Here is a 12783-nt window from a genome sequence, read left to right as displayed (position 1 = left end):
GCCTATGTTCGCAAACTCTTTTTATTTTAATAATCTTTCTGTATTGGCTCTTGAAACATGTTTGTAAATATAAATTATAATAATAAACAGTAATACATATTTTCCTAGTAATTATATCAAATACAATACAAGTTTAAGTAATTAACCATCAACTATTTTATTATTCTTCCTACATTATTAGCTATTAAAGGTAATTCTTTTGAAGAAAAGCTATGTATTAATTGAACGATTTTATTTAGTTTCGTGTATGGTATTTTTGAATAAAATATCTTCAAAAAATTGTAAGAACGTCATTATTTCTTTATTCGGCTTATTCCATATTAAAATTATTTATACAATTTAATTTTTTAACCTTCAGTGACCGGCTTACAAGTAGTGAACGTTCTATTATTGTATCCGCAGTTTATTCAATCAGCCTTTTAGAGATGTTCAAAATAGTATCGATACAAAGTAAATATATATTTTACTAATTAAGACATCTAGAATAGATCAATTTTGTACAATTATACATATTTATTATTTATATGTATATGATAAAGCACATAATTTGTTAGTTTAATATTATAACAGAAAATTATTTAATTTTCTTATTTTAAAACTAGCTAATATCGAATTAGATAATAGCGTGCCGTTTCCGAGATGCACGAATTAAATTATATTTATATAAAAGAATTCATTTAATATTGAGACATTACACAACTATTAGTTACCATTTACATCTAAATTATCTTATTTTAGTGTGGTTTATGAGTATGTAAGAATGACAATTTCCCACTAAAACACAGTAAAGTTTTTATGTACCCATTCCTAGAATTTACACAAAATTTTTAGTAATAAATGAAGTCTTAGTAGTTGCAATGTATTGTGTTGATTAAAATAAATTATAAATTTCAAATTAATTTTATTAAGCATAATATCGATTAACGGCTACAAATACTTAGCATTATGTGTAGGTATCTCCCTATATTGAATTAGTGACAATGACAAACGTTGACAGCTTGTAGTACTGGCTGATGATAGGGTTATTAGTTGACTTGCTACTGATAGCAGTGAATAGGTATTATCAAATCAAACTTTACGATTACAAGATACCGCCCGTTTTTAAATTGCTTTAGAAAATAATATATGAATTAATCTTACTGATTTTCGTTTCTAGTTCTAATTAAAAATGTTTTAATAATTAATTGCATAGCAAGTTATGATTTTTCTGTACACCACTAAATATATTCGTGTTTTGTGAATCGTGTGTGCGCAGAAGAGATTGATAAAAACTCAGACTTATAGATTTTTTGTTCGTGCTCGTTGTAACTTATTACTGGACACAGCAGGAGCAAAAAGTATTTTTTGAGACTGGTTTTGAAAATGTTACGGATTCGTGGATTATGTGTAATTAAACGAATAAACATACCTTCGACGCAACGTAAGATTTCATTACTTTTTACATTTATTTTCACATAAGATTTCAGGCTTTGTAGCAATTTAATGACTGTTAATTTTAATTTGTGTTTCGTATGTAGTGTGACATACTTTAACACATTTCCACATTACGTTGGCATTGTCGATCGATCGACATCGAGATATTTTCAAAAAAAAAAATTAAATTCAATTTTTATATAAGACCTAGTTAGTAAAAGAAATACTTTTTAGTGATAAATATTAGGTATACTGCCATTTTAGCTTATTTGAAGCTCTTGTGTAAAACAATGGTTTCCATTATTGTTGTGTTCAAGAATCAAGAGTAAGTGAAATTTGTAACAAATGGCAAATGGGATATAATAAATATATTTTTCATATGGAGGACCAACAGGGTAGGTCAAGTTGATTATGCCACATGGTAGGTGTGACTACATATAAAGAATATAAAAATTACATATTAATTTTTACTTTAGTAAATAAATAGGCTTACATATATATTTGTATTGTAATGTAGTTTAATAAAGAAAATTGGGTCTTTCTTTCATATAGTTAAAAAAATAACACAATTATGCAAATAGTTAAAGGTCATTTAAATTAAAATATTATTGATAACTATGAAATAAATTCATATTTTTCTGATTGGATCATTTAATTTTGCTGTTTTTGAAGATTGTTACATGATCTTAGTACAATTTTAAATTGACTAAAAATCAAAGTATTGACTTTTAAGTTAACTTTAAAGCCAATCCAATCAATGGAGATTGTTTTTTTCTTTTACCGTAACCGTAACAGCCTGTGAATGTCCTACTGCTGGGCTAAAGGCCTCCTCTCCTCTTTTTGAGGAGAAGGTTTTGAGCTTATTCCATATATATATTTTTTCTTTTATACTCTTCAAATTTATAAAATGTCTGTATAGTTAAATACATAATTTCTAAATAGGTATCATCTCTAGGTACTATATAATTACTGTATTAGAATATACCGTAACCGTAACAGCCTGTGAATGTCCCACTGCTGGGCTAAAGGCCTCCTCTCCTCTTTTTTTTGAAGAGAAGGTTTGGAGCTTATTCCACCACGCTGCTCCAATGCGGGTTGGTAGAATTCACATGTGGCAGAATTTCAGTGAAATTAGACACATGCAGGTTTCCTCACGATGTTTTCCTTCACCGTAAAGCACGAGATGAATTATAATCACAAATTAAGCACATGAAAATTCAGTGGTGCTTGCCCGGGATTGAACCCACGATCATCGACTAAGATTCACGCGTTCTTACCACCGGGCCATCTCGGCTTACATTAGATTAGAATATAAAGTTAATATAAGATTAGAATATAAAAATATAATATTTTATTTATTGCAAAATATTTCTATAGTATATAATATAACTGACATTGGAGAATGAAAATACTAGTAAATGTTGGTAATGGTTGGTAGTATATTTTTGCCCTTTTACCATGACAAGACCTTTATATATGAATGTTATTAGTTTATTCATGTAAATTTGTTTATCGTTTTTTTATTGATGATGTTAGGAGCTCTGCCTTCAAAAGCACATATTTTACATTTGAGAGATGATTATTGGAATTTTATGGTTTTAAATAAATAATAAGATTGTATTAATGACCGAAAGGAACTGACAGTGAATGTTTTAAGGATAGATAAATCTTCCAGATGTAGTACGCAATAAAGAGCCGCGCTATTGCGCGTCAATCATGACGAAAATATTTTGCGTACCTATTTAAAGTTAATATTCTAGTAATTATTATTATAACCTGTAATTCAAGTACGACTTATAGTGTTTTTACCTATTATATCTACTTTGAATACGCTCCTACTTCTTTAGTTCGATAGTCATTTGGTGCTCCACTAGTTTTTCATGCAACTCAGCAGCATTTAGCTTGCAGAACTATCATTCGATATGTTTAATTGTATCCATATTGATAAAAGTTTTCAATATTCTAAATACATTTATAAAATATACAACTATTCCTGAAATAAATATCCAGTATAAACTAGCGGCTTTAGATATCTCGGCGCCAAAGTATTTTTTAAATAATTCACCTTCTCAAGGTGATGAATGAAATAAGCTACGCTTTAGTAAAATAAAAAATAATCCTTTGTATTTATTGTTGTTTTTGTAGATGCCAGAGGTATTTCAAAAGTGTCTCAGATAGAACCGGAAAAACCAGAAATTAAGACACCAATACCCGGTCCTAGGACACAAGCCCTGCTTAAAGAACTTTCAGCGCTGCAGGTAAAGTCAAAATAATATATAAAAAATGTTATATATTTTTATTTTTAGTACTAATTGAACCAAGTAAGAAAGTCTTCACATTATATAAAATTCAATTGCACTTATGTTCGACATTTTTCGGAGACTCACCATCTGCGAGCCGAAATGTCTAATTCAGGTCCGTGATGTGATTACTTATTATAGAGAAGAAATTTTCATTTCATCATATTCCTGACAATTTCTTTTTTTTTAAATATTATAATAAATACATTTTTATGTTCTAATATTTTTGATTATTTAATAAACTAATTTTTACGGAAGGTTTATAAAAAATGTAACCAACAATGATATAAATCAAATCATACAAATCACTATTTATACATAAATATAATTTCAATGTTCATACTAAATATAAAATATTTTTAAAGTTTGTTCTTTTTAGCAAGCAGATTCGGTTCAGTTATTTGCTGATTATGATAAAAGCATCGGTAACTATTTTGTAGACGCCGACGGAAACGTATTTCTGGATGCCTTCACACAAATTTCCTCAGTCCCAATCGGTTATAATCATCCTGAATTGTTAAAATGTTTTGATGATAAACATAATCTGGTTAGTAATATTACAAAGTCTCGATTCTAAATTAAAATTAATTCATATGTACATTTGTTAATAATTTATATTCTATAACAGAGGTCGCTTGTCAACCGGCCGGCTCTGGGTGTATTCCCATCCTTAGATTGGCCCAAGAAATTAAACAATGTCTTAATGGCAGTAGCGCCTAAAGGCCTAAACGGTGTTTCGACAATGATGTGCGGTTCCTGCTCAAATGAAAATGCTTACAAGACTGTCTTTATGTGGTACCGCAAAAGGGAACGAGGGGGAAAAATTGATTTTACTCCAGAGGAAATGGCCTCGTGCATGGTTAACCAGCCACCGGGATCACCTAATTTGTCAATTTTATCTTTTCAGGTACGTGCTATTGCTATATTATTTTTAAGGCTCAAATAACTTGTGATCGTGGCGCATCAACATTGAGCGTTATTAAAGTATATAGCTTTTTAATATAACAAAAGGAAAAATACGTCAACCAAAATATGTCTTCATCTTGAAATAAACTATTTGCGAACTACGCATTTCACGATTCTGAGTCGTAGCTGGTTTATTAATAGAACAAAGTTCGTTACCTTTACGATGTTACGAATTCTTTATTTTTCATTATTTTTATTTTAAAAAATACCACTTTTTTTAGTCCGGTACTTCAATTATTTATTGCGGAAAAAACTATATTATTGTAACATTGTAACATACAAGGAGATACAGTATAATACAAGTATAATATGTACTAAACAAGAATTATACTTGTATTTTACTATATCTCTTTGTTACATGCATACTATTATATTAAATATGTTTATTTCCCTATGCCTATTGTTGGGGCACCTTTCTATATCCATAAATCTGGTCCTGGAGAGAAAGTCCTTAAAAAATATGATTGATGTTAACGTCACAATTATATTATACAGATATACGTAGAGCTCCTATTAATACATGGTTAGAAATGTTAGATAACTAACTGATTGATGACATTCTGCTCGTTTTTGTTATTTTGGTAAGGTTCATTGTATCTGTCTTATGATTTTTATTAAACTTCGCGGGAATGCTTCAGACATAGAAACTATTCGTTTTTCAGAAAATATTTGTTTGGTTTATTTGTAATGGTAGAGGTCAAGACTCTCTGTGAAACGTTTTACAACATAGAAATACAAATGATAGTGTCACACAATATGTTTACTACAATATTATGTTTACTCAAATGTGCTATCGGTTGAATTTGTCTAATTAACATATGTATGTGTATAGAAACGGACATCAAAAGTTCGATAAATTGTATTAAAATCAAAGGTGCTGATTTTTAGTATCTACTAGAGATGTACACGTACGCGCACATGTAAATTCTTTGTCGTCGCTTAGATGTATTTTTATTAGAAAAAGTATTGATATGTCAAAAGTATTGATATATTAGCATAAATTTAATAATAAAAAAAAATCATACCCTCAGAAGATTATCATTCTTCTGCTTTTCTTTCGACATCGATCATGCATAGTGTCAACACAATTTGTTTACATTAGATAGATGAATGTTCCGCGTATTTAAACACACAAGACAATTTCCTTTATTTACATGGCAACAAAACACACCACACTTATATCGTTTACTATTCATATAATTGACACAAAACCACTACGAAAAATACTTTATTGAAAATACAAGGTATTTTAAAAACTCATCATCGATGGAACGAAATCTCGAATCGAATCTCTTCTCACACGCTTTACTACTTGCAATTTTTTTGTAGTTTCGAATGAAGCATTACTGCGAAGTCGATCGAAAATGGAAATTGTACATTTTACTACTGGAAGTCATACCATATAAAAATTGGAATTATTAATATACAGCAACGTATATAGTATAATAAGAAGTAAAGAAAAATTTATAAAACCAACTAACCGATATAATCAATTCAAAACGTTTTTTTGAAGCAAAGAAATCGCTTTTATAAACAATTAATTTTTGAAATATAAACCTTATTTTGAAAACGAATAACGTGTAATAGTTAAATTTTATAAAAGAATTCAAAATTAATTGATAATTTACTTTAATTACCAAAATTGGGAACGATTTCATCTTGACGATTCTTTTCATTCGAAACCGGTGACTTTACGTTCAAAATCAAATCAAAAGGTCATGTTAGAGTGTTATTTATTGTATTTTGCATGTATTAGCTTATCTTCTGTTTTACAGGGTGGATTTCACGGCCGTACGTTTGGAGCGTTAACGACCACGCGATCTAAACCAATACATAAACTGGATTGTCCAGCCTTCGATTGGCCTCAGGCTCCTTTTCCGAGATACAAGTATCCTCTTGATCAAAACCAGCGGGAAAATAAAAAAGAAGACGATAAGTAAGTCAAATTAACATTTCTATCTTATAATGTGTAGAATATTTTATGGCTCATATTTTAATAACCGCTTTTATTAAAGTTATCGATTAGAATAAGCGATAACATTTAGAAATCACAATAGTATTTAATCTAGACCTGCTCGTTCTTTCCACTTCAATTGAATATATACATAGATTAAATTACGTTTACTTTATTTTTATTTAAAATTTAATGTATTTAATTTGTAACATGATTCTTTTTTTAATATTTTACCTAAGGTAAATGTTTTGAAAAATAATCAACGATTACTCTATGATTTTCGAAATAGATATCTCCCGTTTCCAAAAAAAATTTTTTTTTTGTATTTTGTATACCTCGATGGTATAGTTAGCTTATAGGGCAGCAGATTTCGAGGGTTTAAAATATAATCATTGGATAAAAAGAAAAAAGTGAAAGAAAGAAAAAAAGAGTTATTCTGAAGATAATATCTCAAGAGGGGCGTTTCTTGTTATAAAGGTTAAAAATGTTTTTTTATTTAAAACTTACTAATGCTTCCTAATTATTTTAATACGCTAGAACCGACACTAGTGTATTAAAATAATGTCGTTGAATATCAGTTCTATATATTTGTGACAAATATTAGTTTTCATGAAAATATCATTGCCATTGTTTGTTTTTATGAAGGTAAGTAGTAATATAAATATCTGATATGGAGTTGCATTGAATGACAATAAGCCTTTTGTTTTGTATATTTGTATTTGCATTTATAAAGGATAGGCGTTTGACAAACATTTACTGAGACGAAATTTAAAACAATATTTTTAACTTTTATAATGTGCTAGTTTTTTCATTAGGGTTATTCATGTTGATATTGATTATATTACAAGTAAAATGGAAGGTGTTTAGGGTGAGGCGAAACATTTTGTTTTAAAAAAAAAACAAATATTTTTTATGTTTATTATCCATCTGATTTTTCGTCATACTCGCTGAACACAAAACAAAACGGCCGGACCGCATGCCTGTATGGTTCTTAGCAATATTTGTTATAAGCGGCGATAAAAACTGCCAACGGCGATGCCGTGACTATTGAGCCAACTGAAATTCAAACGGTTTCATTTTTTTTTATTGTTGCAATAATCTGAAAATGATATATTTGGTGGTATTTTTATCAGTTTTCCTATTTTTCAGATGCCTAGAACAGGTGGCTGATGCTATTGAACAATATAAAAAGAAAGGAAATCCAGTCGCTGGGCTAGTTGTAGAGCCGATACAGTCAGAAGGGGGTGATCACGAGGCGTCGCCGGAGTTTTTCCAAAAGCTACAAAAGCTATGCAAACAGGTTTGTCTTTATCTGAATAGTAACTTTTGTCTGCACTGTTTGTTTCTTTTGTAGCTTTACACTAATATATTATACAAAATGATATAAATGGAAGGCAAAGTTAAATTAAACTCCCCCTATTTCACATACCCTTTGAAATGTCATTTACCTTTTCGCAGAATGGCGTTGCATATATTATTGATGAAGTTCAAACTGGTTGTGGACCAACTGGCAAAATGTGGTGCTACGAACATTTCGACCTACCCTCTCCCCCCGACGTGCTAACTTTCAGCAAGAAAATGTTGACCGGTGGATTTTACTTCAACATTGAGAACAAGTAAGTAATCTCATACAGCATTTATATAATATCTCATCACGATGCTTGATGCTATTTTTATAAAAAGAAAAGTTCTTATTGCTTGTTTATATATTATAGTTATTTAATAATCCGATTATTTATTAATTAATTACTATCAAATAATTATTATTATTATCACAGAACTTTTACATCAGGGTAACCTGTAGTTCTAGGTCACGTAGGTTAATAATTTACTGTAATAATGTTGTTTAGTTTATGAGATATAGCGACAAATACACAACAAATAGATTGTTGTTCTTTTCTTTCTGACGTAGTGGAAAATGTGTAAAATAATTTTAAGAATTTCGAAATAATTTTGAGCATTTGCCTTAAAAATTTAGGTGTACATATAATAATACTTTTGTTTCACGAATTGTTGTCCCAACACACATTCAAATATGTTTATAAAGCTTAAAATTTAAAGAAAAATTAAAGGTATATTATTTTTTTTATTTAAGATAAAAAACAAAAAAAGAACATATTTGGATACTAAACGAGTTGTACTCAAAATTGAAATCACTGAAGGTTTATTGTAAATATAACAAAAGAATAAGTAAGCTTAGAAGTTCAAGAACATAGCATACTTCGTAACTATTATTTATTTAATTTATAATATACAAATCTTTTTTTTACAGTATAGGAAGGCGGACAAGTATATGGGCCACCTGGTGGTAAGTGGTCACCAACGCCCATAGACATTGGCATTGTAAGAAATGTTAACCCTCGCCCACATTGCCAATGCGCCACCAAGCTTGGGAATTAAAATGTTATGTCCATTGTGCCTGTAACTACTGGCTCACTCACCCTTTAAACCGGAACACAGCAATACTAAGTACTGCTGTTACGCGGTAGAATATCTGATAAGTGGGTGGTACCTATCGAGACGAGCTTGCACAAAGCCCAACCACTAGTAGATTTCATCATCATTCCAATCATTTATTTCCATTCGTATTTCTTGTTTAACCAGTGTTGGTTATCTTTCAAGTATTTTTTTTATGTTATTTCAGACCATCTCAACCATACAGAGTGTTCAATACATGGATGGGTGATCCCGGAAAGTTGCTTTTGCTGGAAAAGGTCTTGGAAGTAATTAAAAATGAGAACCTCATTTCGGTTGTAAATGAAAGTGGAAAAGTTCTAAAAAAAGGTTTACACGAATTGGAGAATGAATTTCCCAATTTAATCAACAGTGTCCGAGGACGAGGCACGTTTCTGTCCTTTAATTCCCCTACTACGAAATGTCGGGATCAAATTAATTCTGATTTGAAGAAAAATGGTAAGAAAACAATTTTTATTATTTTAAACTATTTTTAGATGATGTTGAAATTTGAGAAATTAAGTATTAATAATAATTATGATATAAAATAAACAATAATATGCAAATATGCTCAAATCTTAATATTACAAGTTAATAACCGTTTTATTTAATAGCAAACTGCATTAACACTATTGTGTGTTAAATATTTTAATTAAATAAAGAGTTAAGTGTATTACGCTTCTCATTAAGAGTGTTATGCTTACGTTGTTGTTTGTTATTTATAAATTTGTTTATAGGTGTGCTAGGTGGTGTCTGCGGCGAAAACACCATACGCCTTAGACCAGCCCTTATCTTCCAGAAGAATCACGCTGATATTTATATAGATATATTACGGAAAACTTTAAGAGAAATGTAAAAAATTTCTAGAGAAGGCTTCTTTGTCTTTAATATGTATATCATTTATTATTTGTGATTATTTACAGTATTATTTTTATATTTATGTATTTATAAGAAATAAGCATTTCGAAGTGCCATATTCATTAAGTTTAATATTTTATGAAAATATTATTTTTACTTTATTTATATCTGTATATGTACGCTTTATAATAAATAAGTAAGGTGATTATAAAATCACGTGCCTCAAAAAAGTCTTCCAATTATAAAATTTCATAATTACTAGTACTATACTACTTATGAAAACTTTAATCTTTATAGTATTAAATAAAATCATAGAAGAATTTATTGGTTTTAAATGTTCTCCTTTATTTGAAAAAAAAAATACAATTGAAGACATGACTCAATGAAGGTGACAGTCACAAATTTGTAATTTTGTATAAATGAGTATCAAATTTTCAATTCTTGCTTTGCGAATATTTTTGTGGTTTTGAAATACAAAATCGTACATAAGTTTGATTGTAATAAATAGTGTTGTAGTGTTATATAATAACGGCGAATAATTAAATAAAACTTGCTTAATATAGCTTTATTAATAAAAACTTATAACTTATTCCGTCGGTTCATTTTATCTGTAAACGCACAAATAGAAAATTAATGAAAGTAATAGATAAATAAACATATTTTTCATTCCTAAGAAAACTCGTATAGGGATATAATACACTTACAGTTATGACACGAAACAAAAATTAAAAAAATGTTTCATATAACCTTCATTAAGTCATGTCTTTAATTCATTTTATAAATCATATTTGTGTCATCTATTTTATACGTGACATTGGCAGAATATTTTGCGCTCAAATAGCGTAGATACACGCCAGAAATGGGGGGGAAAAAAAGTCATAAATTGTGACAAAGTTGCAGTTGCATAGAATAGCCGTCTAGTCAAATCGTCCGGGCCGCCTGTTTCAGGAAAAAGAAATACAGAAGTGTTTTTTACTCATTCATTATGTTTTTTGGAAGGCTAATTTTAACTTTGCTTACGCCTTTGCCCACGCATATATATACCGCATATGGCTCCACAACGAAAATCTCAAAATGTTCGTGCTTTTTCGAGTTTTTTGTAAACAATTCATTAAATTAGATATGTGGAACATAATTTACAAAAATAAAATACATTAAATATCCTATAATAAACACACCTCAAATATATTTTCATGTTAAATGATTTGGTCGCTAGAACGTATAAAAAGCCAAAGTTTCCTACTTTGTAGAACACACAGTTTCCTCGTTAATTTTCGCTTGTAACTCTAAAACTATGCTTGTAATTAAAAACTTTGTTTCTGTTTAAATTATATTAAATTCTATACAAAAGCATAAAGTCCTCTAAAGAGTCTTCGCACAGGTAAAAGGCAACGTATATTGGAATATTCAACCATATCCCCTTTTCTCTGGATTTGTTTTCCTTGTTCTTCTTACTACATCCTAATTAACATAATAAATGTGAAAGTATTGATTGTTAAATTTCACATCTTAACTACTCAGCATACACGTTGTCAGGGATACAGAAACACGTGGGCTGCAACTAGTACTGTTACATTATTAAAAATGTTCTATAACCTTATATTTGATTGATGATGAGATATTTTAATCAATTCATACATAAATTATTTTTAAACATGGTTAAAAATATAATATTAAATTGATATGCTTTAAATGAATTATAAAAAAAATATATGAATTGAAATGAATTACAAAAATAATATATGAGATGTTTCCGCAAAGTTTTTTTTTTAGGTTATTTAATGTAAACAATTTTACCAAACAAAATATGTTATTCTCTTTGTAATAGTCATCCCACTGTGACTATCTCTTATGGGTTTTACCCCCATAATATTTAGCTGCAGTGTCGAAGGCAGGGAAGTGAGAACAGAATTTGTTAACACTCGCGGTGCTCACTTCCCAGCTCACCGCCGTACATGTGAGCTGAATATAAACGCGGTATTATTGTTTTGCCAGCGTTCATTTGCCCGGAAGAGATTTCGGCTTTCCGTACGTCCCTGAAGGTGAGACAAGCTCAATATTCTTTTGGGCAATGATAAGTATCTGCCAAACGATAAAATAAATAGATAGGATTTTTCGAATTTGGTGATATAAAATCAGTTGCTTTTAACTTTGTTAACTGAGCCGTTATCGACTTATGGTTATAAAACGCATAAGTGGAACTTAAGAATTTCATGATCATGGGTCGAACCCAGTAAAGAAAATGTTTTATAATGTTTGCGTAACTGGTGAGGAGGGCACAAATGACAACTACCAAACAAAGGGACTACAAACTAAAAATAGCGATCCATAAAATGACCCGATTATGATGAGACTGGCCGAATGCGATCCAGACCGGTTAACGAATGCGAAATCCCACGAAGAAAAATACGGCGGGTATTCAAGGAAGCCAGTCAGACAGTCCGTCAATGAAGAACTCGTCTGGATATGAAAATAATACTCTCATTAATTTGTTAGCATGAAATTTAGACTGTTATAACTGTTTGGTAATAAAACCATACAGGCATTTCAAAATAATATTAAACCAAAAATATAATATAAGATACGCCAAAAACACGTACCTATGTGGAGATACAAATATAATAAATAAGTAAACAACAAAAAAAAAACCGGTGAAGCACAGGTTTATTTTCATTACGTGTTCAGTTTTTAAATAATCATCATGAGAAAACCTGCATGTGTCGAATGAGATTCTGCAAAATATTCGGCCATCTATGTTAGATTTACCTGGTGGTAGAGCTGTGTGCCAGCTCGTCTGTGTAGGTACCATCCACTCATCAGATATGCTATCAAACAACA

At 29.9% G+C, this 12783-nt stretch overlaps 1 protein-coding gene across 1 annotated transcript; it reads left to right on the top strand.

Annotated features, from left to right (window-relative positions):
- The first annotated feature begins 1023 nt into the window (after window positions 1–1023).
- On the top strand, window positions 1024–10212 carry LOC126770356 (4-aminobutyrate aminotransferase, mitochondrial). The gene is made up of 9 exons (XM_050489742.1): window positions 1024–1420; window positions 3559–3671; window positions 4093–4260; window positions 4342–4620; window positions 6455–6615; window positions 7783–7933; window positions 8092–8249; window positions 9278–9546; window positions 9825–10212. The coding sequence occupies exons 1-9, from the start codon at window positions 1363–1365 to the stop codon at window positions 9941–9943; spliced, it is 1476 nt and encodes a 491-aa protein (XP_050345699.1). The 5' UTR covers window positions 1024–1362; the 3' UTR covers window positions 9944–10212.
- Window positions 10213–12783: the final 2571 nt, after the last annotated feature.

Source organism: Nymphalis io, chromosome 8, assembly GCF_905147045.1.
Source record: "Nymphalis io chromosome 8, ilAglIoxx1.1, whole genome shotgun sequence".
Classification (NCBI taxonomy): domain Eukaryota; kingdom Metazoa; phylum Arthropoda; class Insecta; order Lepidoptera; family Nymphalidae; genus Nymphalis; species Nymphalis io.
The sequence above is the reverse complement of the archived record's forward strand: the minus strand, read 5'-3'. Positions and strand labels throughout refer to the sequence as shown.